Source organism: Danio rerio, chromosome 16 (assembly GCF_049306965.1).
Source record: "Danio rerio strain Tuebingen ecotype United States chromosome 16, GRCz12tu, whole genome shotgun sequence".
Classification (NCBI taxonomy): Eukaryota; Metazoa; Chordata; class Actinopteri; order Cypriniformes; family Danionidae; genus Danio; species Danio rerio.
Window position 1 is genome coordinate 3,407,792 of NC_133191.1, and position 27,977 is coordinate 3,435,768.

Below are 27,977 nucleotides of genomic sequence, written 5' to 3' on the forward strand. Positions count from 1 at the left end.
TCAGGATATTTCAGACATATGGACACATATTGGATAAATAGAGCAAAGCCACAGCACACGCAACTTGATCTTCCATTGTTATATGAATTTGATAAGAAGTGCGTAACATTTTCACGCTAGAAACATGTTTTATGCAGGAATGTAACTGATATGCTGCAACGGCTCCTTTAAATACGAGATCAATGTAGCAAGTTTTGACGCTCTTGCCGCCAGAGCTGAAAGCAGTTAGCGCTGTCGCCAGGGCGGCCAGAGCGACCATAGACACTCTCGCCGCTTTTGATGTGAACGTACGGTTAAGGGCGTGTCCGAATACACTTTTGTCATTTTAAGGATGGAAAAATACGCTCTGTGCTGCGGTGCATGGTCTAACAGGGTTGTGCTTATTCTCTTAATAAGTTCTGGGTGTGTTTGGAGCATAACGTGCATTAAACCAATCAGAGTCTCATCTCACATTCCCTTTGAGAGTCAGTTGCGTCACGCCATGGTGCATTTGCTATTTACATGGTGGACTTTGTAAGTAGAAAACCAGGAACGCTTTATTAGTGAGGAAAACAAACAGATCATCTGCTTGGCGAGGATAAAGAACGAGCCTCCTCCATTCAGCCTCTTTACTTTATAATTATTTTTGTAAAATTTTAATCTTTTAATTGTTTTCATCTGTAAAGATATTTGTGTATTGCTGTACATCCGGTGTGTATTAAGCAATGTGAAAGCGTTTGGGCTGCATAGGCGCATAACTAGGCGCTAGACTTTAGAGCAGCTTTCACTTGGTCAACGTTGCGGTCTATTTCAATTCCTCAAAATAGCAACGCGTCAACAATGCGCCTTAACACACCTCCTTTTCAGACCAGCACACACATGAGACCACAAAGTGGCGCAAATGGATTTGCTATTTTAAAAACGTGGTGCAAAATATGAAAATTACAGTTGCGCTGGTCTGACAATAGCAACAAATTGCGCCAAATATGTCTTGCAACTTAGGGCGTACTCGCACTATGTAAAGTTGCCTTGAACCGGGCCGAAGCACACTTATCCTCCCTCCTGTCTCCCCCGACGGCCCGCACTCACATCGCATTCGGGCCTGAGCACGCTTACGTCATCGATGATGCAAAGCTCAGCACAGTGGAGTTTTCATTATATCGTTATATAGTTTTAGTTGTTTGATATGCAGTGATATGCAGTCAAATATTTTGCCAAACAGATCCGCCACTGCTGACGCTCATAAACAATCATCAAGTTCTCGTGCTGCAGGAATTAGGAGGTTTGCTGAAGGTGCAGCTGTCGTGCAGTGAGGGGTTTGTGTCCTTAATAATCTATGACAGTTTGCGTTCATTAAACAGTAAGAATGATTAAAAAAATCCATATGAAGCAGTCTCTTAAAAGTCACGTCTCGTCTTCAGTCTTCTCGTCTCTGGCACACCTCTTCCAACCGGGCCCGGGTTCAGATTGCATAGTGTGAGAACGCCCTTATTGCACCGGGTGTATGATAGGAAACTAAACTTTTTATGTTTAGAAATGTGTTGGAAAAAACCTTACTTCTCTTAAACAGAAATTGGGGAAAAATATACAGGAGGGCTAATAATTGTTGATCATTGAGATCTCCCCCACTTGTCAATGACAATCACTCAGTGTTTGTCAGACCTCATTAGTCGTGATCTTACAAACTGCTAATCAAAAGGTGCAAATCAGTAAGCGCACGTCTTGGATGCACTCCAGCGGAAAACGTCAGGTGAAAGACACTACAGAGGACGGTGTCTCGCGCCGCTGTGCCCGTCGAGAGCTGAACTCCATCCGCTGATTTCTCCATGCTAGTTTTCAGTGGTTCCCGGTGTGTTATTGATCCCCCATTGGTTTAATCAGTAGCCTTGTCACATCGCTACAGAGAAAGCCTGGAAACCCAGCTAAGATGAAAGCAATTTACTTTGACATAAGGAAGATTGCAGGCTAATGCTAGATTTATTCCTGGTTCTGTTTGTAATGGTTCAGCTCACTTTTTGTTTCTTTTAAATAGAAGGGGCAGCCAGAACAATTTCAAGACAGGGGTGAATGAAAGGATTATATTTACATAAAGCTATATTTATATTTGTGACCAAATGAGCTGTTAAATCTAAATCATAGGAAAGGAAAAGAAAGCTTTACGAAGGTGATTCTGTTTGAGTCATATTGGATATTTTCTCATTTTTAAAGGATCGGTTAAACACATTTGCTCTACAGTATTAGTCAGTTTTAAGGCAAGCTACTTGAAAAATGTAGTGGGCTAAGCTATTAGCTTATAATAATAATATTAATAATAATAATAATAATAATAATAATAATAATCTAAAAAAAAAAAAAAAAAAAAAAAGTATATATATATATATATATATATATATATATATATATATATATATATATATATATATATATATATATATATAAATAAATAAATAAATAAATAAATAAATAAGTTATTGCATCTTAACATGTACTTCTCGAGGTATGGTCACGAGGAATCCTGCTTCAGAAATAACTCTTCTCCCTCAGTCATCTTTCCATCAAGCAAGTTTCGGTTGGCGACCGAATAATAATAAATGAATAATGGATGGAATCAAAAAAAGGATAAAATATGAATATAAAAGTTTAAAATAATTTAACAGAGGTTTATAAGAAAATAATATGATATGTTTTATGTAGGTTTTCAAGTAAAATGTATTTACTGTATTTGTTTATTTGTTTTTGCTGTGAATGTACAAATAGCAGCATAAAACAAACAAGGAGAATGAAGCAAATATTGAGTATTAAAGGGGACCTATTATGGAAAAGTCACTTTTATAAGGGTTTTAATCATAGTTAGTCTTGTTTTTGAATTTGCCACTATGCTGACACACAGACATGTGTAGCTCCGCCCTCTTTTGAAAAGAGCACAATCTCATTTGAATTTAAAGTGACAGTCACCAGCACGATGCAATTAGGATAAAAGCCTAAAAAGGGGCCGTTTCAGAGACTTGATTTATATATTTTAAAAAGGGGAATAACATCTCCCTAAAATAATGTAACTGTCCCTCACTGAAGCCTTTTATATTAGTGTAATTATTATACACACATTTCACATATTTGTTGCTACCCATGAGTAGCCAATGCAATGTTGCCATTGAACATTGAAATAGAACGAAATAAAATAAAATGTGCTGCTATTACCATTTAGATTGTGCGGTCAGGCCACAGGCAGGATACATGTACAAGTAAATAATTGAATTTGCACACTCTTGTAGAAAGCCAGGCCTGCGTGGAGACATTCACCCCCCCGCCCCAATCCCTATTTTCACATTGGCTTATTGTCGTGTTTTCAAGGGCACCGCTCTTGTCCTGCGGGCACCATAAATAATAGGAAGTCAATGGTTAGACTAAAGATGACTCTGTTCTGTGTTTCCTCATCATGCAAGTCAAATGAAGGTATGCTTCCATCAGATGAATATAAGTCTGTGCTCAAAACTGAATGGGTGATTGTTTTTGCACATGATTAGTTAGTTGGGCTGGATAGTTTGAGTCTGAGACCAGGGTATCAGCGGGGTCTTAGAAGGTCTTAATTCATTCATTCATTCATCCATTCATTTTCTTGTCAGCTTAGTCCCTTTTTTAATCCGGGGTCGCCACAGCAGAATGAACCGCCAGCCTATCCAGCACATGAGAAACAAACAGGGGGGCTAATAATTCTGACTTCAACTGTAAATGCTTGAATGCAATTGTTCCTGCTAACTGTGGCCCAACCAGACAGGGCAAACACTTTTTCACAGTACAGAAACTGTAAATGAACAGATTTTTTTTTACAGTGTAGACTCAATTATTGGCTAAAAATCTCTACATATCATATACACAGGGTTCATACAATCATGAAAAACCTGGAAAAGTCATGGAATTTTGACATGGCATTTTCCAGGCCAATCTGAAAAACCCACAAAGTTTTGGAAAAAGTCTGTATACTAAAATATGGGTTTGTTGTCTTTACTTCTATTCTGTCCATGTTCTCACATTATTAGTGCAGTGTGAACATTATCTAAATAAATTTGACATCAATATGAAGATTAATTTTAACGAAATAGATTTTCGCATGTTTCATTATATGCTGTAATGAAGGTGCATTGTTTTTCTTATTATTTATCACAAATACATATACAGTACATGAAACATTAGGGGCTCTATTTTGACGGTCCATGCACAGAGCGCAAAACGCAGGGCACAAACGCTTTCAGGGCGTGTCAGAACGCATTTTTGCTAATGGAAAATTCGCTTTGCGCCATGGCGCATGGTCCAAAAGGGTTGAGTTTATTTTCTTTATTAGTTATTATTAGAGTCTCATCTCCCATTCCCTTTAAGAGCCAGCTACGTCGCGCCATAAGCGCATTTTGACGTAAAGTAAGTTCACTTCCGCTTTTGCTCTCGTGGATAGGGAAACATTTACGCACAGACATCAATTAGCCTATAAATAATTAATTTCGTTTGTTAAGCGCAAAGATTTGTTTCAAAACTATTTCTAAATTCAGTTCCAATTTCTAGCAAACGAATAAATGAACAATAATAACAAAGTGTGCTGAAAATACTGGGTTATTTCCAAATACACCTGCCATGCCCCATATGGTCTAACATTTGACAGGTGGACAAATCTAAGCTTGTTTTTAATAAAACAAATATAAATATGGATATAATAAATAATAGTGCTAATAATAATAACATTATACAAAAGCAAATTGAATGAACTGAAAAATCCTCCCGAGATGAAGAAAGTAAGGCAGTGGTTTCTAAATTCATGTAGGCTAGAAATTAATATGTTTTGTAATATTTTAATAATTTATATTTATATCCTGTATATTTATTATATATATATATATATATATATATATATATATATATATATATATATATATATATATATATATATATATATATATATATATATATATTAGGGATGGGAAGATTAACCGATATGTATCGATACGCGGTCATGCGCGTGCACGATGCGAGTGCATCGGTTGAGCAGCAGAGGATGAATGAAATTTTGGAAGCAAATCGAGATGCATCGGTTTTTGCGAGATGCATCGATTTTTCCGAGATACAGCTTATATTTTTAATATAGAATGTATTTTTTATTTATTAACAAGTGTTGTCAACCTGTTTTTGGCGCATAATTTAATCGACCTACATAAAGTAAGCCTTAGCAACGGATTTGCGGATGTGCACACACTACAACTCAGTGTATCAGGTGTGCGGATGAAGCTAGTGGTGCGCCCTCAGAAAGCGCGAGAAGCAAAACAAACATTTTATTCCCCACTGAGTTTAAATCTTAAGTATGGCAAGCAACATTATGGATTTAAGGATGGACGACATGACAGGACAGATGCAATTTGCAAAATGTGCCGCGCATCTGTAAAATACGCGGGCAGTACGACTAATCTGATATCTCACTTGAAGCGGCGCCACGGTGTTGTTGTGAAAGCATCTTCCAGTGTTTCTGCATCCCTGGCTTTCGCACTGCTTCAACCAGCTCCAAAAGTGGTGAGAAAAGCATTGAAAGTTTTTTTTTCCATGCGCAACAGTTTTGCTCGCTCTACGCCAATAACGAATGCTATTGCATTGTTCATCTGCAAAGATATTCAGCCTAGTGTCACGGAGAACGAAGGTTTTAAACACCTCCTCCTGTTAATTTTTATTTAATAATAATAATAATAATAATATTAATAATAATTATGATAAAAATAATTGGGTGTCACGGTGGCACAGTGGGTAGTTTGACCACCTCACAGCAAGAAGATTGCTGGTTTGTTATATTTTTATTAGCCTGTTGTTTACAGTGACAGTGATGTTTCAAAGCAGCATAACACTGCTAGTTCATGACCTTAAGTTTTGAATAATCAGTGGCAAAATATATCTTTGTAAAACTTGTTTTCATAGTTGAAAAGTTAAATCACAATTCTTGTTGTGCAATGCTAAATTTATTTATGTTGAAAGAGTGCAAATATATATATATATATATATATTTAATATATATTGCACTTATACATTCTGTTTATCTTGAAAATACTTAAATAATATGTGCTATATGTCCTAAAATGACCCTCTACTGTAAACTGACACTCTGGCTCTGAGAGAAGAGCCAGTTTGTAAAAAAGTCTTGGTTTTGCTTGGTTTATAAATAATCAAACTCATTCAATGGCACAGCATCCTCTTTCACATCATCTCATAAACTTGATCTAATTAGTTAGTGCTGAAATATCGCATCGTATCGTGATATGGGTGTGAATCGTATCGTGTTGCATCGCAATATGTCACAAATGTATCGCTAATATATCGGATCGTATTCTTTGTATCGAGATGCGTATCGGATCGGCATTATAGCTTAGATGCCCAACCCTAATATATATAAGATATTATATATAAGATATTATATATTTTTCATATGTAAAGATATTTGCGTATTGCTCTGAATATTGTGTGTAGTGTGTAAGCCAGGCGCACTTTGCGCCAGACAATAGACCGACTTTGTTCTGGTCTAAAGATCAGACTATTTACAGTTAATAGCAACGCGCCAAAACAAGCCTGCTTTTTTAGACCAGAACGCCTATGGGCGCACATTTGAGCGCAAATGCATTTGCTATTTAAACAGCGTGGCACAACACCTCAAAATGACCCTTGCGCCGAGCTAAAAGTAGCAAAAGAGTATTGCGCCGCGCCTTGCCCTACATTGCGCCGGGTGTATGATAGGGCCCTAGGTCTTGACTATTTCCCTTAAAGTCCTGGAAAAGTAATGCAAAAGTCATTAAATTTTAGTAGTAAAAATGTGTATGAACCCTGCATACTGTATACTTTTAAATTTGTATGCATCGTATCTTTTTTTTTTTTCGTTCAGACAGATCGGTGTTAGATTTAAATTGAGATTTTTTTTGTCTGCAAATTGGATTTTGTGGCCCATGTAAACAAAGCCAGCCTGAAATAGTTACCTTGTGAGACAAATCACTGTTGAGTTTGACCTTCTGACTGACACATCCTATAAGACTCAGTGTGCAGAATCTATACGAGTGAGCTGACGCCGCATCTTACCAAATAAATAAATAAAAACACAGCAAAATAAATTAAAGAGAGCCAACGTATAGGGCCCGCGCCAGAGATCTGCCTTCAAAAAACAAGTCTCTGAGCAGCGTGTCTTCCAGCTTCCTATGCTATCATTAATAACAGTCCCATGTGAAGCCATTTATTGCACATCCCATTCATCATTGTCCTTTCCGAAAAATATAATACCGTGTCCTCCAGGGATTTCTGCCCCACTGGGGAATTTAGACGTCTGTGTGGTTTGCCCTTTGGATCCTCCTGATTTTCCCCTTGCAGGTTCCAGCGGGGGCAAAATACACCATGATGAGTTCAAACACAATGATAATGCAAGATACTTAATGCTGTATTAGCGAGGCGCTGCTCCTTTATGACACTAAAGCAGATTAGGTTTTGTGTAATTATTCAATTTTGATGCTTTAAGCTTTAAAACATGTGTAACACAACACTGGCTCAAGCTTTAAAGTACACATGAAATCAAAACTAGCCTTGTTTTGCTAGTTTTGTGGTAAACAAATCATCTGTGCATGTCATTTAGAAAAACAATAGTTGTTGCCGTTGTAATCTAAAATTTTAATTGTTTAATTCATAGATTAGGTCTGTCTGAGGTATTGGGCGTGGCTAACATACTTAACCACGCCTCCTCCAGCTGTCAGTTTTGACAGTAAACAGAACTGGCGAGGAAGAGGAGTCTGTTAGGTCTGTTAATTACTCCCCCCAAAACCTTTCCCCTATCTTTCTGAATCAGCTTGCCTCTTTTGTATTTGATATTGATGAACACTATTAAGTCCAAGTTTTTCTTTGTAGTTTAAAAAGTTATTTCAATTAAAATTACAATAGCAATAAAAAGACTAAGATAAAACTTATTTCACAAAAGATTCTTTTCAGAATAAATGTATAGTTTTGGAAAATAAAATACAACAAACAAACAAAAAAGTAAGCAAGTAAATAGTAAGTAAATTAATGAATGTGTAAGTAATATTTATGTAAATGTGTAAGTAAATAAATATGTAAATAAGTAAATATGTATGTAAATACATAAGTAAATCAATATGTTAGTAAACGAGTAAGTAAATTTGTAAGTAAATGTGATGAGTTATAAGCAGGGCCAAAATCTGCTGACATTTTTTGCTATTTCTGCAGAGAATTTTGTTAAAAGATTTTTGCGGAATGAGTTTGCAAGTATCGTAACTAAAAACTTAATATATAAAATAAAAAATAAAAAAATACAAATAAATAAATAAAATAAAATAAAAAATAAATAAAAAAATTTTTATTTAATGTTTACAATGTAAATCCATCTAGATTCACTTATTTGGTAAGTAAAGCAAGTCTCTCATATAATATATCTACTTAAAGATAGAAAATATTACTTTACAAACTGTATTGTAAATAAATCATATAAAAAATTTCATGTTAGTCAATAATACTACTGAAATTAATATACAAACTGAATAGTATAATTTTACACACATTTACACAAGTAAATAAATAGATTCAATAATAAGCTTAACATTTGTGGTAATCTGCGGATTTCTTCATGCACAGATTCCGTGTGAGCCTAGTAAGTAAGAAAATGAGTAGGTAAATATGTAATTAAATGAGTAAGTAAATAAGTAAATAAATAATTAAATAAGTAACTAAGTAAAATAAATCAATTTAAAAATAAATACATAAATCAGAAGAAAATGGACTAAAGCCAGATGGGGGAGTTTTATTATATTATAATAGCAGTATTATTATATATATTCTGCTTAATTTGAATTGCCAAGTCGTTTTTTAAGCTAAGTTAGCACAATATGCAACAAAAATTCAAAGACAAAAGACGATATGTAACAATGCGATATGCAACAAAACAACATGTTAAAAAAAACAAAACAAAGCAGTATAAAACAATACAAAATGATACATAACAAAATAATATGTAACAAAGAGATATGTAACACGATATGCAACAAAACAATATGTATCAAAACAAAACAAAGCAATACATAACAAAACTATATGTAACAAAACAAAATAAATGATATATAACAAAGTGATATGTAAACAAAAACAAAACACAAAACGATACTTAACAAAATGATATGTAAAAAAAACAAAATAATATATAACAAAGCGATATGTAACAAAACAACATGTAACAAAAGTGATATGAGATAAAACAAAACAATGCTTAAAATGATACGTAACAAAACAAAATTATATGTAACAAAGGGATTTGTAACAAAACGATATGCAACAAAAAATATTTAACAAAACAAAACAATACATAACAAAATTATATGTAACAAAACAAAATAAAATGATATGTAACAAAGTGATGTGTAAACAAAACAATACACAAAATAAAGTGATTTATAACAAAGCGATATGTAACAAAACAATATGCAACAAAACAATGTGTAACAAAACAAAGCGATATAAAACAAAACAAAACGATACTTAACAAAATGATATAACAAAACAAAATAAAATGATATCTCACAAAATGATATGTAAACAAAACAAAACGATACTTAACAAAATAATATAACAGAACAAAATAAAACGATATCTTACAAAATGATATGTAAACAAAACAAAACGATACTTAACAAAATGATACGTAACAAAATAAAATGATATGTGACAAAGCGATATGCAACAAAACAAAGCAATTTAAAACAAAACGATACATTACAAACTTATGTGTAAATAAAATGATATGTAACAAAGCGATATGCAAACAAAACAACACAAAACAAAATGATACTTAACAAAATGATAAGCAACAAAACAAAATAAAATGATATGAACAAAGCGATATGTAACAAAAACAAAACAAAATGATGCTTAACAAATTGATTTGCAACAATATAAAATGATATGTAACGAAGCGATATGTAAACAAAACAAAAACAAAACGATACTTAACAAAATGATATGCAACAAAACAAAATAAAATGATATGAACAAAGCGATATGTAAACAAAAGCAAAACATTCAATCTTGCCTATATCAAAAACGAACCATTCTGAACATGCTGTAGCTCACACCACACCAGTTTGCAATGCTGGATTTTTGGAGGAACACAGAACTGTTGAACTATGTCAGAACTTGCGACTGTTTGTCGGCTAACAATGCAATGCTTCCCTGCACAGCGAGATCAGTTTCAGGTGCTATTTGGCATCATCCAGGACACGGCGGGCTTGACATAATACACCAGAGGGCCACTGACAGCAGCGCTATACAAAGACGCTGGCAAATATAACTAAGAGCTATACTTGCAAGCAGCAGTCGCAGCTTTTCACTGCACATAATACATCAGCACAGACTCGGCTCTGTCTCATTTGCTGTCATGTGCACCTCATGAGCTCAGCAGTATACAGCCCAATGCCAATGTACACGCAGAGGACAGATTTCATCTTTCTCCAACACGCTACATACTCTCTTCATCAAGTAACTTGACATTGTGCTGAAGGTTATATCATTACTTTTTTACGCTTAAGAGTACATCTTCCAACAGCTCATATACAAATCTGATTTATGCTAATATATTCAAATTACATCTGTGTAGAGTTAGGGCTGGGTGATTTTTTTCTTATTTTTTTCGATTAATTCGAATTTACATTTTGACAACGATTTAATTTTATATTAAATCGAGAAATCGCAATTAAAAAAAATAATAATAATTTGAAACATTATAATGGCATCATTGTGCTTTGGTTCACTCTGTATGAAGCAGGTCGCACACCAGAAGCGCCGCTCGGCGACATGCCACGCAGCTCCACGCAGCGCCATGGATTTTAGAATTCTAAACAGGTTTCTATACACATATCGGCGCCGCTTTGGCATGATTCAGGACGCAGTTCATATTTCAGGCACGCCACAGAGCACCATCTGATTAGTTTAATCTTAAATATCATGCAAATGTGCGCGTTTGGTGTGTGATAGTTTAAACTGTCATGTGTGCGCCATGTCGCGACGCTTCTGGTGTGCGACCTGCTTGACTGTTAAAGCGTGAAGTCATCTAGGATTTACTTGTTGCATTAGTCTGAGCCACGTCTGTGTGGATTGTTAAGACATATTCCCTCATCAATTCGATAAACTCGATCTCAACATGTATGAAGGACGTAAAAACCTGCCATGTGAAATACCGCGCCGGTCTTAGTTCGAACCGCGCTGATATTTTGGTTTGAACACGAGCAGAGGTGAGGGCCTGTAGCAGTGAAAATGAAAGTTCCCGCCCCTTATGACGTCCCCCATGTGTGTGTGTGTATGTGTGGGTGCTGTAATCAATGTAAATATGCACTGATTATTGGATTATTGGAAATAATTACTTGATTACTGCACATGTAAACACAGTAATTCCCCCATGTCTTTCAATGCTGACTTAATGCTGTATTAGCGAGGCGCTGCTCCTTTATGACACTAAAGCAGATTAGGTTTTGTGTAATTATTCAATTTTGATGCTTTAAGCTTTAAAACCTGTGTAACACAACACTGGCTCAACCTTTAAAGTACACATGAAATCAAAACTAGCCTTGTTTTGCTAGTTTTGTGGTAAACAAATCATCTGTGCATGTCATTTAGAAAAACAATAGTTGTTGCCGTTGTAATCTAAATATGAATGGTTTAATTCATAGATTAGGTCTGTCTGAGGTATTGGGCGTGGCTAACATACTTAACCACGCCTCCTCCAGCTGTCAGTTTTGACAGCCCAAAAGCGCAGCTCGGCGACATGCCACACAGCTCCACGCAGCGCCATGGATTTTAGAATTCTAAACAGGTTTCTATACACACTCCGGCGCCGCTTTGGCATGATTCAGGACGCAGTTCATATTTCAGCCGCACCACAGAGCGCCATCTGATTAGTTTAATCTTAAATATCATGCGAATGTGCGCGTTTGGTGTGTGATAGTTTAAACTGTCATGTGCGCGCCGTGTCGCGACGCTTCTGGTGTGCGACCTGCTTGACTGTTAAAGCGTGAAGTCATCTGGGATTTACTTGTTGCATTAGTCTGAGCCACGTCTGTGTGGATTGTTAAGACATATTCCCTCATCAATTCGATAAACTCGATCTCAACATGTATGAAGGACGTAAAAACCTGCCATGTGAAATACCGCGCCGGTCTTAGTTCGAACCGCGCTGATATTTTGGTTTGAACACGAGCAGAGGTGAGGGCCTGTAGCAGTGAAAATGAAAGTTCCCGCCCCTTATGACGTCCCCCATGTGTGTGTGTGTATGTGTGGGTGCTGTAATCAATGTAAATATGCACTGATTATTGGATTATTGGAAATAATTACTTGATTACTGCACATGTAAACACAGTAATTCCCCCATGTCTTTCAATGCTGACTTAATGCTGTATTAGCGAGGCGCTGCTCCTTTATGACACTAAAGCAGATTAGGTTTTGTGTAATTATTCAATTTTGACACATGAAATCAAAACTAGCCTTGTTTTGCTAGTTTTGTGGTAAACAAATCATCTGTGTATGTCATTTAGAAAAACAATAGTTGTTGCTGTTGTAATCTAAAATTTAAATTGTTTAATTCATAGATTAGGTCTGTCTGAGGTATTGGCGTGGCTAACATACTTAACCACGCCTCCTCCAGCTGTCAGTTTTGACAGCCCAAAAGCGCCGCTCGGTGACATGCCACACAGCTCCACGCAGCGCCATGGATTTTAGAATTCTAAACTGGTTTCTATACACACTCCGGCGCCGCTTTGGCACGATTCAGGACGCAGTTCATATTTCAGCCGCACCACAGAGCGCCATCTGATTAGTTTAATCTTAAATATCATGCAAATGTGCGCGTTTGGTGTGTGATAGTTTAAACTGTCATGTGCGCGCCGTGTCGCGACGCTTCTGGTGTGCGACCTGCTTGACTGTTAAAGTGTGAAGTCATCTAGGATTTACTTGTTGCATTAGTCTGAGCCACGTCTGTGTGGATTGTTAAGACATATTCCCTCATCAATTCGATAAACTCGATCTCAACATGTATGAAGGACGTAAAAACCTGCGATGTGAAATACCGCGCCGGTCTTAGTTCGAACCGCGCTGATATTTTGGTTTGAACACGAGCAGAGGTGAGGGCCTGTAGCAGTGAAAATGAAAGTACCCGCCCCCATGACGTCATTTAGCGGACCTAGTTGAAAACCAGACAGATCAGGCAGCATAATACAGAGCAGGGTTCAACGCTAAGGATTGTTTTCTACTGGCCCAATCGGACCAGTGGTTCAGATTTTTACTTGCCCTGCCAATATTGTCACTGGCCCCACCAAAAAAAGTTAATAGCTATTTCTTAGCCATAAATAAAAAAATGTCAAAATGTTTGTAAATCTAGAATTTAAATATTTAAAAAATGTTAATAAAGTGTTTTGCAAACAAAAGTAGCAAAATGTGCAGGTATTTTTTTGCAAAACAAAAGATGGCTGACCTGCCAAACTAACGGCAAACTGTACAAAATATCACTTCATTTTTTTTAGTCGTGGTGTACCCTCGTAAAAGTCTGGTTCCAAGACATTATACACAAATGTTTTCGTTTAGCATCATCACTCGATGTTGCCGCCATGTTGCTGTCTCTTAGCTGTACTGGTTGTTATGGAAAAAAATAACATGCTCACAACATCCAATCAGATAAGAGGAAGCGAGAAGGTAGCATTTGAAGGCTTAAAAACACAAACGGTTTCTGTATTCTGTCTGTATTTGCACGCAATTGACAAATAGTCACAGGCAAATTAAACTAATAGTGACAGGGCATTAGTGGCCCAATCGGGCCAGTAACGATCCTGTCTACTGTCCCGAGCATCTCACACGCTGGCCCCGGGCCATCGGGCAGTCCTTATTGTTGAGCCCTGCAGAGAGTGGAGCAAAGCGCGTGAAATGATCGATATTTAAAAGGGGAAAAAAGAAAAACAGATTCAATATATTAATTTATATTAGACACACATCTGGTGCTTGTATTTGCTCCTGCAATACGTCTACAACTTCACACATTGGGTTAAATTAGGTTTTACAGTTTCCATGTTCAGTCCTTTACTTCCTTTACTTTACAACCTGTCATTCAATCAGAAGAAGACAAAGTCAAAGCCGAGCTGACAGCCAATCTTTCCTAGGCTCAGCAAAACTTGCAAAACAATACCTCTTTATTCCTGCAACTGCAATATTTACACAAATATGTTTTATTAAAATCTTCTGCAACGATATATAACTTGTGAATTTGTATTACATTTATTTACACCTTGTTGACCAATTTATGTATGGCATGGCCATTAAAAATCCAATGTTCCTTAACCAGATGGTTTTTCAAGTTACTTATAAAGAGAATGCTACTTCAGTCATGTTGTTGTAATGTTTAAAGTTGACTAGTTACACAAATATATACATATAAATGCTATAATGTCAATATTGACCAAAATGTCTGAGGAATATTTCCAGTACTTTGTTGAATCTATGCCATGAAAGAATAAGGCAGTTCTAAAGGCAAAAGGGGATCCAACCTGGGAACTAGTAAGGTGTACCTAATAAAGTGGCCATGAGTGTATATATGTGTGTGTGTATGTGTGGGTGCTGTAATCAATGTAAATATGCACTGATTATTGGATTATTGGAATTAATTACTTGATTACTGCACATGTAAACACAGTAATTCCCCCGTGTCTTTTTGGGCTTCTCACTCAATAATCCGGCAAGGCTTTGATGTCAGAAATATTGCTCGGTCATATTCATAAAGCAGTTCTAATAGTCCTAACCAATTTGCAGAACTGACACAGAGAAATGTGTAGTAATTGCACAGTAGACAGGCAAAGCCACGGCGAAGGTTAACATGAATAATATTACCCGCACGTTTACTGGAAACCAGCTTATTTAACTAATCTGTTCACATGTCAGTCAAAAGCCAGGAAGGAAGTTTTCTGCCGCACAGAATAAGGGTCTTTCCCATAATAATCAAAGAGCTGCCCACTGAGACCAACACATTATTCCTAAATAAAGAAGCCGGCGTCAATTAATTAGCAGACGCATAACAGGAGACAGTGGCTGTGCGTGTCTAATGTTGTGGCTCACCTAATCATTGGCAGAGACTCAAAACCCTAGAGATGCATTGACGCTGAGATGTTTAACTGAGCTACAATTAGCCCATTGTCTCTAGCAATGAAGCACGACATTCTGGGCCTTGCCTTGTTTCGGTGGTTTCAGTGGATTTCCCTAAGAGATTCCATTAATCTCTACATGCACAACACCAAGGCCAATGGTGGACAGGGGTTAACGGTGCTTTCACACCTATAGATTGCACCAAAACCTATAGATTTCGCCACCAAAAACGTATATCACGTGACTATTCGCGCACTCTGGGCATGCGCGTTCTAGTATAAAAAGAAAGCATGTGTCTCGCTCGGCATTTCGTTATTGTTAGTCAACAAACGCCGGTTGTACTAAACGAGTTGTTACTAAAAGTAACAAATGAATAACTGCACAATGGCGCCTAAAACAGACAATAGTGCAAACAACGCTCCCATTTCTGTGTCCATGTTGTTGTTTACAGTACTGTCTTCCGTTAGCGTTAAAGCCATGTGTTATAGTCATGTGATAGGGGCTTGAGAATAAGGGAAGGATACGCAATGACACAAAAGCCCCAATCAGGTAGCGAATCTCAGCAGTCCTGCCTCCGTGTTCAGATGTCTCCGTTTTTCCTCATCCACACTGAGACAGAGCAGCAGCATTTCAGAATGAAAACGGCCTCTCCAGTATTTACAAAACGCTCCGTTTTCGGCGCTTGAGAACTCCGGCGTAGTGATGGCGGATGGCGTAATCGTAGCAAAACTTATGCGTTTTAAAACGAAAACGCATTAGTGTAAAGGGGCCTAAGCCGACAAGAAAATTAATAAATGAATGAATGAATGTTTGCTTTTTGTTCTTAATGCGGTTTGCTTTCACACTGCAATGTTTCTAAAATTACCAAAACAGTTAAAACATGTCACATGCAAGTAAACTCTCCTTACATTGGTCAGAGTTCCATTCAGTTGTCATATGTCATTATTTTAATTTATGACGAATTGGTGACATTGATCTTGACACAGCAATGTATAAACCAAAAACAAAAATCGATAAATAAAAAACAAATAACTAATATTACGAAGTAGGCTAAATGAACAAAATACCATGATAGTTTCAATTTACTTTTTGCTAAAAAGCACTGGTTTTCCCTTCAATAGCGTTCTTTGACCCTTGAAAATATCTTTCAAGGGATTTATTTATTTTTAATTCTTTTAATTGGCTTCTGCCTTACTGTGATGAACGAATGACTCAAACCCGATAGAGGACTCGAGAGATGAACGAATCATATCTCTTTCCGGCTCTAAACGCATATGATTGGTTTCTGCCTTTCCATGATGAACGAATGACTCAAACCCGTTAAAGCAGTGGTTCCCAACCTTTTTTTTGCCTGAGACCCCCTTTTTACCCTGGAAAATATTTTAAGGCCCCCCACCACATTTATTGATATAATCGCTCATATAAGTTTGTAGTAATGATGACAAAAACATTTTTTTTTCAAACAAGCTACCTGTTTATTACTATATCTAGATATGTTTATGCACAAATAATAGCCTTATGTTTCTCAGAGATGGGTTGCAGCTAGAAGGGCATCCACTGCGTAAAAGTTGGTTCATTCCGCCGTGACGACCCCGGATTAATAGAGAGACTAAGCCGAAAATACAATAAATGAATGAATGAATAATAGCCTAATGTAAAATATAAAAGCAAAACATCAGTAGGCCATGTGTAACTAAAAACATTAGCCTTTGGCCTTTAAATTGGTCCTATTTGAAATTCAATAACAAAAATATCAGTGCTCACACTGTTGTATAAGAGAAAAAAAGAGTATAGGCTATTACAGTTTACTACTTGCATGTTATTTGTAATGTTCTATCATAAGTGTGAGGATTGCTGCGAGGCGAATCAGTGAGACTGTCTTTTTTGTGGAGGACGGATTACAAAACTCTCAGGAAACTCTCAGAGGAAAACAGCTGAACTGTCATGTGACTCGCGCAGCGCTCGCTGCCCGGGGTTCATTGGTGCGAATACAAGCCGCGCACCTCCATTGGAAACAACAAACTTGTGCAAACTCTAGAAATACGCGATATGCGAATGCCGCCTAAAATGCCACCTTCATTTGCGATCTCCATCAGTTGGTTTTCCTGCACAGCCATGGTGGATTCACCTGATTTGTTGATAAGTGGGTTGCGGATCTATTCCCTGGCAGTTTCATGGGTCCTTCGCTAAGCCTTTTTCCCTTAGCAAAGAAACTTTCTAAAGACGTCATTTGAGCGCTCAAGTGACCGAGATGAAGCGAGAGAATGTGGTCATTTTTCTAAATAAAAGACTTTTGAAAATAAAAAATCATTCAGGCTCTTATGATAATTAATGATTTCTTTTGCAGCCCAGTACCAATTGATCCATGGACCGTTGGTTGAGGACCACTGAGCTAAGGGAAAAAATGAACTAAGGCAACATGATCATTCTCCTAATTGTCCACTGCTAAGAAATTTTTAAAATATGACGCGACCCCCCCCAAAGCTCGCTGAGGCCCCCTGCTGGAAACCGCTGCATTAGAGGACTCGAGAGATGAACGGATCAAATCTCTATCTGGCTCTAAACGCATATGATTGGCCTTGAAACCAAATGTACGAAACCACCTGCTCAAATGTGTGCACGTGCGGATGAACGAATCACTCTCTGAGAGGACTCGTAGTTCCCAAGTCATATTGAAGATTCGTTCAAAATCGTTCTAGAACGGCCTATCTCTAAACCAAACTCAATGTGAAGAGTGTTTGTCCACACGTGACTTGTATGAACTATTTAGATTCGTTTAGAAACTTTGCCAAGTGGAAGCGAATCGCACCAAAAACAAAACGCAAACATTATAACAATTTTAATCCCTGTTTCTGAACAAAATAATCAATCTATAGTTGCGAAAGCATCTTTAGATTGATTACTGAAAGCAGATAATGGGAAGGTTTGTTTGCTCATAAATGTTAAGCAGTATTCATTACGCACAAACAGCCCAGTTCGAACAAAGAGCAAATGGGATGTTCATTTCTATGAGCAGGCTTCGTTCCATGTGGAAATATACCAAATAATTGCATTTTTCAGAATTAAGAGCGATAGGATCAGTCTGCGGCCAACCACATTATGTAAGATAAATCATTAATTAAACCACAATGATTAATTGCAAATTTCACATTAGTTACAGGGAGAAATAAATGGGGGGCTTATCGTGGATTAATGTGATTATCAATCCTATGGCATTTACCAGAACAACAACAGAATTGCTTCCACATTTCAATGATTACATTTGTTAATTGGATGTTCAAAAGTGGCAAATAATGACCGAATACACACTGGCTGAGCAAACTGCTTCTCAACTCGCTCTGGGGTAGAGTTGGGTTAATGGAGAGAATGTGTTCATGGGTGAGTTTTAATAATCTCTTTGATCACAGGCAAAATCAGTCATAGTACGAAGCAATGACCCTAAAAGATTAAAACTAAGCTATTTGGTTGCAGCACACACCTGTTTAAGTTTATTTCATGTTGTCTCATGTAGGCTCACTAATTATGCACTCCCTATAATATTCGAAAAGGAGTGATGTTTAAAGATTTTGATGTATTAATCACCTGTTTTATCACTAATGTCTGAACAGCTTGTTAAAAAAGTTCTCGTTTGTAGTCTGCGGTCTGATTTTAATTTGAAGAACTAAACGTTGTTACTGGGAAAATCAAAAGGATATGTTGTTCACATGCGTTCCTGAGAGTCTCTCTGTGAGTTTTTATAATTAATTTAGTTGTAATTATTTCACAGCTCTCCTAGTGTTAAACAGCTCAAATTTGACCATTTTTCAAATCCGTTTAGCCGATTTCTGGAGCACTTTTAGCTTAGCTTAGCTTAGCATAAGCCATTGAATTGGATTAGACCCTTAGAATCTCATTCAATTCGATGCTAATTAAATGACTCAAGAGTTTTAATAATTTTATTATTTCAAGCATGTACCCAGCAGACACACAACGTCATAAGACCTAAATATTGAGCTAGATTTAGGTCCCCAGCGTCTATTATCGACGTAAAATGACGTTGACATTTTGTTGTTTTTAGGTTGTGTTGGAAAGTAACCAAAATGCAATGTCTGTCTGATGTTGGACATTGATGTCAGCCTGACGTTGGGTTTTGACGTTAACCTGATTTTTATTTTCCAATCAAAATGCAACATCCCACGAGGTTGGGGGTACAACGTCAATCTGACGTCATGTTGATGTCCTGTGCCTGCTGGATAGTTAGAAAATTAAAAGATTTCTAGGCTACTTCCCATAATAATTCCTACTTCCCATTTCAATAATGAAGATGCTAACAGGGATGTGTTTGGGGAACATATGTTATTTTGCATACCTGAAAGGTGCAGTAGCTGATCTGCCTAAATGTTAACCATTTAGCATAATATATCTTTTAAATACAATCCCTCCCTGTCCTCCAAAGCCACGTCTCCTGAAATCGCAAACGCGCACATTAAAGTTGACAGAGACCCACAAGATCACGTCATTCACCAGTTAGAAATTTAAGTACTTTACTACAATTTTGAATGAAAAACTGAATTATATCTAGCATGTTTTCAGTTGTGTAGTTAGCAAGCAAAGCTTGTCATCACTCGCTCATCAGTGTCACTCATCAGTCTCACTCTCTTACACTTTGTCCCAATCTAAATCTACATTATCGATGCTGTAAACGTTCACTGAAATTAAAAATAGTCACATCAATTGTTCCTTTGAAGATTTCAGTGGGTGAACAACACTTCTGTGGATATAACCCATTCGTAAAACAACACAATCTACATCTACAAAAATACTTTTTAAACAGAACATTACCCGTCTAAAAGAAATACTTCAGCCATGGTGTCATCATTACTCCAGCATAATATCTCCAATATTGATTCAGGACTTTAAAAAGTTTTAATTCAGCATTAGTTTTTTTGGACAGCGGCCCGCGTGAAAGCGCATCGGCGGATCTGCGTGAACAGACAGTCAAAAATGTAAAAATACATTTAAACACATTTAGATCATTTGCTTTTATCATTACCAACAGAATGTGAAGAGACTTTCAACTAGCAAAACACAACATGTTTCTAAAGACGATCATCTAATGCACCTTTAATAATAAATAAATAAATAATAAAAGTATTTAGATTAAATAATTGAACTTAAGTAATGTAAATAAAGATGTTACACATTACTTTTTAAAGCACAATTTTGTAGCATATTGTGAAATACATTAACAGGTTAAAACCCTTTCTCAACCCTGGTTATCAGCATAGCACATATGTGCTGTTCACTTTACAAAGTGCCGTGTCATTAACAAAAGTACATAAAGCTCATTTAAATGTTAAGACGGTGGCCATCGATACACTTAAAGGACATTTACAGGAAGTTTTCAGACAAAAATGGGAATTTTTAATGCGTTTTGCTTGTGCATTTATAGTGATTTTGAGACTGAAGTGAAGTTTTCGAACTAATTTCAAGAGGAGCACGTGATATGATCAACCCAAGCTCATTCTGAAAACGTAGTCCCGTGAACATTTCTGGAGACCACGATTTACGTAGCTGGAGGTACGTATGGCTGCATTTAATATTGTTAAGTGAACGCTACAGGGTGGTGTGACGGCGCTTCTCTTCGTGCTCGCTGGCTCACAGCTTACCTCAGTGTGGAGGGCTTTCCCGCCGCAACCGCTCTGTCCGGTTAGCTAGTCGTGTACGGCGGCGGAGCGGAGACCTGGAGGCGAGCTGACCGCGACGACGACGATGACCGGGTTCGAGTCCGGGGAATAGCGGTTCCAGAAGGCAGGTAAGACAAAAACAGAATCCAAAAAATAAAGCAAACGAGTTCATAACAGGGTGAGAATGTGGTGAATCTGAAAACAAGGTCAAAATCAGACGAGGGCTTTTCTTTTTCTGGACGGCTTTTGTAAATCGTTTCTTGGGTTTAGGGAAGCAAGCGGGCAGGGGGGGTCAATCGGTAAAACCGGTTGGGTTTAGGGAAGGAGGAGGGTGGGTTGGCCGATTGCCCAGTCAATCATTCAGTCAGTCAGTTGGACAGACGGTCACTCAACAGCGGCCTCCGGTGGCTTTACACGAGAACAGTGCGGACGAGAGACATTCGAGATGCGAAAAAGCGCACAGAGCGGCCTCTCGCGGATTCGCGAAAACAAAAACGTACCTTCCGGGACGTATTTCGTGGTCTACAGAAATGTCCGCGGGACTACGTTTTCAGGATGAGCCTGGGTTGGATATGATAGATGGCGGCTGATCTCTCATCTGTAATCAACAATAATCCAATCAGATTGATCAAAGCCTACAATAAATAGACTGATTTCACCCTACTGCCTTATGTTAGTTTTGGAAAAATTCCCCCTTCCACCACATCTCCACCTTTTTCTTCTTTTACCAGATGGGAACTCTCGAGAACTACCTGATCTTGGACCCCCTTATCTGCTTATTGCCAGGCTGGAGCCTTGGGCTCAATTATCTCTGAGCTCAGGGTTCACTCTCGGGACAACATACCAAACCTGCGAATAGCGTCAAGCAGTAAGTGTGAACATAAATCTTTGTTTACTAAATCTTCATCAACAAAAATGATTGAATTAACATTATAACTAACAGTGCAGATGCATATTACACGAATTATAAATACATACCAGCATCAGTTGTACATATCAGCATACTGTTAACCAAAATATTGGCCTGACATATGTAAAGCAGTCCTTTCTTTTTGTAATGAGCAAATGAGGATTGTGAGAATGTGTAAATGAGGATTGTAAAATATACTTTATTGGTTTATGGCACATGCAAGAGAAACACTTTTCATTATTGGCTACATCATAATAATACATAAATAATTGTTGATCTGGGAATAGCATTTCTATGAAGGTACAGCTTTGAGTTGGGGGACCAACAATATTCCTAATAAGTGTTAAAATGATTAAAATGTTTAATCTGCTGTGAAGGAATAAAGATGATGGCGTGTTTTGAACAACAAAGAAATTGTTGCTATTAAATTTAGAGTTATAGTTTGGGATCTGCGGAGAGCCGGGGAGATTTTTTTATTTTTTTTTAGTCTCTGAAGAAGAGTTTCTTTCAACAGAACAACAAAGGGACATTTCAATCAGCTCCTTTCTTGTGACTGAGAGAATGGCGCACTTTGATGTCCTATACTTTGATGGCTTAATATTGGTGTAAAATATGGATCAGTCCCTTATCAGAGGGAATTAAAAAAACGTAGGCATTTTAGGCTGAAAACTCGCACTGGTGTGGCACGAATGAGTTTTATGAAATTTATGACAAAACAAACTCTCAGAGGCTTTAGGTGTGGGCAGAAAATCTACAACACAGAAAACACATAAACCACAGGAGAATATGCAGTGCAGAGGAAAAGAAGGTTCTAGAAATATTGAAATATTACTAGATATTAAAGAAAATCTGACAAGTTTTATTAAAATAAGAAAACATAACCTTGAATTAGATTTATGTCTCGCATTAGCATCTTGCAGTTCAGGACCTTTAGGATGCATTTAGAAATGAGTGAAGCTTATAAGCCCAGTTCATAATTTATTTACATTCTCACGTTACTTAAAAAGCACCTATTTAACCCCGTTTTCAAGATTTAAGATAAGTCTGTTGTGTCTCCAGAAAGTGTGTGTAAAGTTTCAGCTCAAAACTCCCATCAGATTATTTATTATAGCTTTCAGAATATTGGGATTTTCTGTTTTGAAGACAGTGTAGCTGTTTTTGTGGCCCGTGCCTTTAATACTGGTTCTCCCCAGAACGTCCACAAACCTGGATTGTAGCATCTTTTTTAGCATTCTCTAGCATTCTTTTTACTGAATTATATTCACATATCAAACAGTTGCCGAATTAATTGTGGTGTTTCCATGGTGCAGAAGTGAAAACAATACATTTATGATCAATAAGCAGCCCCAGATTGCACAGACAGCTGTCATCTCTTACCTTATACTGTGCGCTTCAGGGCCATTCTCCTCTGATTTTGAGGTGATGTGCATAAGTAATCCTTTTATATGTCTGATGTGGTCCAAACACAGTCAATTATGTTTGATCAAACAAAAGAATAGTGAAATATGACAACAATGATCGCTCCCTGTGGCTTGTACAGCACCTCTCATCAGATGGAATACAATAACTTTTGCATAGATTATGGTGGAGACATTTTTCTCTTTTAGGAACCACCTAAATTAATTACAGCACGCTAGACCACAGAACCTTAAAGGTACACTTTCAAAGTTGAGTTTATAAAAAAAATACAAAAGGCGCCTCTTTTTTAGGTGTTTATTATAATACAGACAACACATACAGATATTTTAAGCACTTTCAATAGTGTTTTATGAAAATTCAAAGGGTTGTCTTTAAAATGAAACCAAATTTTTGCATTTACACCTCTGCATGTGGATTTGGGAAGCTTATAAATGTGGGTAGGCAAAATCCAGGAGGAAATCCCAAAATAACAGCAGAGTTTAACTGGTTAAACCTTTTTTTTTATTTATTTTTTATTTTTTATTTCGAGCAGGCTCAAAGCTCGACATGCGTGCTAGCTATGACTTGAAAATTGGCCTGGAGTCCGGCCCTAGGAGTATTAAAAAGTCGGGCCCAGTACTGTGAAACATCCATACAAACTCACATTCACACACACACACACACACACTTACACACACACACACGCTACGGCCAATTTTATTTTATTCAATTCCCCTATAGTGCATGTGTTTGGACTGTGTGGGAAACCAAAGCACCCAAAGGAAACTCACGCAAACACGGGAAGAACATGCAAACTCCACACAGATATGACTACTGACCCAACTGGGACTCGAACTAGCAACCCTCTTGCTGTAGGGTGGCAATACTAACCACTGAGCCACCATGCCGCCCCTCTGTTTTGACTTAAATCTCCTAAATTCTCCACATGGAGAAACGGCATAAACGGCACATATGTAAAAGCGTGATCTGTGTCAGAATGTTCTGATTGGCTGGAGTAGACGTCTCACGTCAACACATTCTGAATTCTGAATTCGCTAATATTCATTCCGTGTCCACACAATGCAGAATACTGTGAATTTGCTGGTAATGTTAAATCTTCTCTTTCCAGGAAATTGCTGGAGTGAATTCGCCAGCCTGTTCACTCATAAAATTGCAGGTCATTTTCCAGAATAATCTGTGTGTGTGAAGGGGGCTATTGTCTTTTACAGAACACATTTATAATGCACTGTATAGTCTGACCTTTTACATTTTCTGTGAAGATAAGAGAATTGTAGTACTTCTACTCGTAATAATTCCTTACATTTATATAGTGCTTTTTAGGATACCCAAAGTACATTACAGCTGGTATCTGTGTTTGCGCTCAGTGAACAGCGGTGAAGAATGATGAACTCATGACTTTTCCGGCCAATCACAGTCATTTATGTTCAATGGCCAATCAGCGCTGTTTAAGAACATTCTCAAATGTTAGATGGAAATGGATGTTTCAGAATTTCAGTATTGATTGGTACCGAAATTGATACTTTTGACAACCCTACTCCTCATCCACCACCAGCCTGGAGCATACACCCGGCGCCAGGGTGTCATAACTGAGGGGGCATTCTAATGCCAAAGGGGAGCTCTAGACCTGGTGACTGATTTTGGTCCCTCTTGTTTCTTTCATTTATTTACATTTATTATTACTTTGCATTACTGCCTTTAGGCCGCAATATACTTTTTTTATAGTAATAATAATATACAGTTTTGCAATTACATTTTATCATTGAAGGTAATACAATGATATCTACCGTTTATTAACACAGACTCGTCAGCATAATTGAGTAAACCCCAGTTTGAAAATGAATATTTTTATACGTTTTTCAGTGAATAAAAGCAAGGTATTTTGGTGTATTTAAACAAAACGGATTTATTAAACAGATGTATTTATAAAAATTATATTTTAGTCACCAAATATATTGAGAAATTGAGTGAAGTTTATTTATAAACTAATTTCGAGAGGATCACTTGCAGCTGACCTCGCATTATTCAATCTATGATTCACCAATCAGAAGATTCCTTAGCCACTATAAATACCCTAAGTTTCATATACCAGCCATCTTCGTGAAGAATCCACTCTTCCACCCTTACTCTTCCTCCTTTCCTTGATGGGTTGCACGGTGGTCCAGTGGTTAGCACTGTTGCCTCACAGCAAGAACATCACTGGTTCTGATCCTTACCAAGCCAGCTGATGTTTCTGTGTGGAGTTTAAATGTTCTCCCCGTGCTCACGTGGGTTCCCCCCGGGTTCCCCGGTGTCCTCTCACTCTCAAAAAACATGCAACCTAAGTTAATTGACTAATCCAAATCAGCACAATAGACATGCTCCTAGTAAGTAGTTATCTCTTAAGAGCAATCACTATCTGTTCATTAGCAACTACAGCAGGGGAGTTCTCGAGATCTACCTGAGCTCAAACTCCCCTCTCACCCTGCAAACGGGATGGGAGCCCCGGGCTCGAGGATCTCTTGAGCTCAGGGCTCTCTCCCGGGACAGCATGCCAAACAAGCTTTATAAACAATCATCAGCTAAGTGTGAACTCATTCATTCATTCATTCATTTTCTTGTCAGCTTAGTCCCTTAATAATCCGGGGTCGCCATGAATGAACTGCCAACTTATCCAGCAAGTTTTTACGCAGCGGATGCCCTTCCAGCCGCAACCCATCTCTGGGAAACATCCACACACACATCATACACTATGGACAATTTAGCCTACCCAATTCACCCGTACCGCATGTCTTTGGATAGTGGGGGAAACCGGAGCAACCCCACGCGAAGGCAGGGAGAACATGCAAACTCCACACAGAAACGCCAACTGAGTCGGGGTTCGACCCAGCGACCTTCTTGCTGTGAGGCGACAGCGCTACCTACTGCGCCACTGCCTCGCCAAGTGTGAACTCTTGAAAGCATAATACAATTAAATTTAGACAAAATATTGAAACCTACAAAATTTTATTTTTCTTTGCTTCTCTTAATTTTTTAATTTGTATTTAATATTTTTCTATAAAATTTAAATTTGACTGGACTAGTTTTTGGATCATTATCGTAAGTTATTTTGCTAGATAAGCTCCAGATTTGGCTTTAGTACTGACTAATCTAATGTATATGCATGGATATAATCTTGCAGAGCTTTCTAATAAAAATTTAGTGAAAAGATTTGTGAGGGGTGTACCTATTTATGCTGAGCACTGTATATTATGAAAAGTGGCATATGTCACCTTTAACTATGCTCGCCTTGCAAACATGCAAAATCTCCCCAGAAAATCTCCACTTTTGTTAAAATGAGCTCATACAGATTTTGCGTTTAACACAGCATTAAATTATGTCTATTTTCCCCTCGCCTTTCCATGCAAAAGAGCTTGAGATTGATCAAATTGCTGGGCTTTCGACTGCATAAAGGCTCAGGCTTTTACTCTGTCATTCCAGCGTGCTCTTATTCTCCTCAATCTGTACTGATTTGATTTGTGTCATGGCTATTATTATGCTGAAAGCCAAAATTCATGTTCACTGATGTTTAATGCGGCTCCATAGTATGACAGCTCGTTTCCTCAACTCAACACAAAATATAGAAGGTAAATGCGATGTTTGATTTGGATTTTTAATGAACTGCCAACTATTCCAGCATATGTTTTACCAACGCAATCTCACGGCAATTCGTAACTTTTTGATTTAGTGGCCAATTTGTATGAATTCGTATGATCTAATTTGTACAATTTAGTACGATTTGCTCATCACCCTATGACGGTTGGGGTTAAGGGTGGGTTTAGGTGCCACGCCTCCTTTTAAAAATCTTACATTTTTGTACGACTAAACTCGAACGAATTCGTATGAATTAGCCACTAAACTGACAAAACGTAAAAGTTTCCTCGCGAGGTCAGGCTGGTTTTACATAGCGGATGCCCTTCCAGCTGCAACCCAGAACTGGGAATCACCCATACACAAGTTAATCTACAGTAATTCACCTATGGTGCATGTGTTTGGACTGTGGGGGAAACCGGAGCACCCGGAGGAAACCCACGCGAACACAGGGAGAACATGCAAACTCCACACATAAATGCCGACTGGCCGGATACTGCAAGAAAAAAATGTTATTAGTTTTTTTTTTTTAAATAAATGGTGTAATATATGGACTCTTAAAGCTGAGTATATATATTTTAATGTAAATGTGGTCCTAATTTTTTATAATATTATTATAAAAGGGTTTGCACACATATGCAAGGATGTGTGTTTGTGTGTTGGAAAATAATCTGAGATTTTTTTTTTTACTTGGGATCTCTCATGGCTGTTCTTTACTTTGCTAATTCAGATCCTTTCCGCTCTTGTTTTCATTTTTTTCAGTTTCTGTGTTTCTTCTTCAGCAGTCAAACTGTACAATCAGCAGAAGTGGCACCAACTGCTCACATGAATAATTGATCAGACATTTTATTCATCCATTCCTACCTGGAAACAGCAGAACACACTCACTTACTATATATATATATATATATTTGTTTGTTTGTCATTTTTTTATAATATATATATATATATATATATATATATATATATATATATATATATATATATATATATATATATATATATATATATATATATATATATATATAATAATATCTGGCATAGCTTGACCATGTTTAATCTATAATAATAATAGTAATAATAATAATATTAGTAATAATAATAATAATAACAATAATACATAATAATAATAATGTTAATAATAATAATAATTATCATACATAATAACAGTAATAATAATAACAATAATGCATAATTAATCATAATAATAACAATAATAC

At 37.2% G+C, this 27,977-nt stretch overlaps 1 protein-coding gene across 1 annotated transcript in view; it reads left to right on the forward strand.

Moving 5' to 3' along the window:
* Positions 1-27,977, forward strand: part of LOC137487869 (uncharacterized) — a 55,014-nt gene that overhangs the window by 13,914 nt on the left and 13,123 nt on the right. Inside the window, exon 4 of the mRNA XM_073926788.1 lies at positions 21,554-21,690. Coding sequence (XP_073782889.1) covers positions 21,554-21,681 — 128 coding nt within the window. The 3' untranslated portion in view covers positions 21,682-21,690. The remainder of the gene's footprint in view (positions 1-21,553; positions 21,691-27,977) is intronic.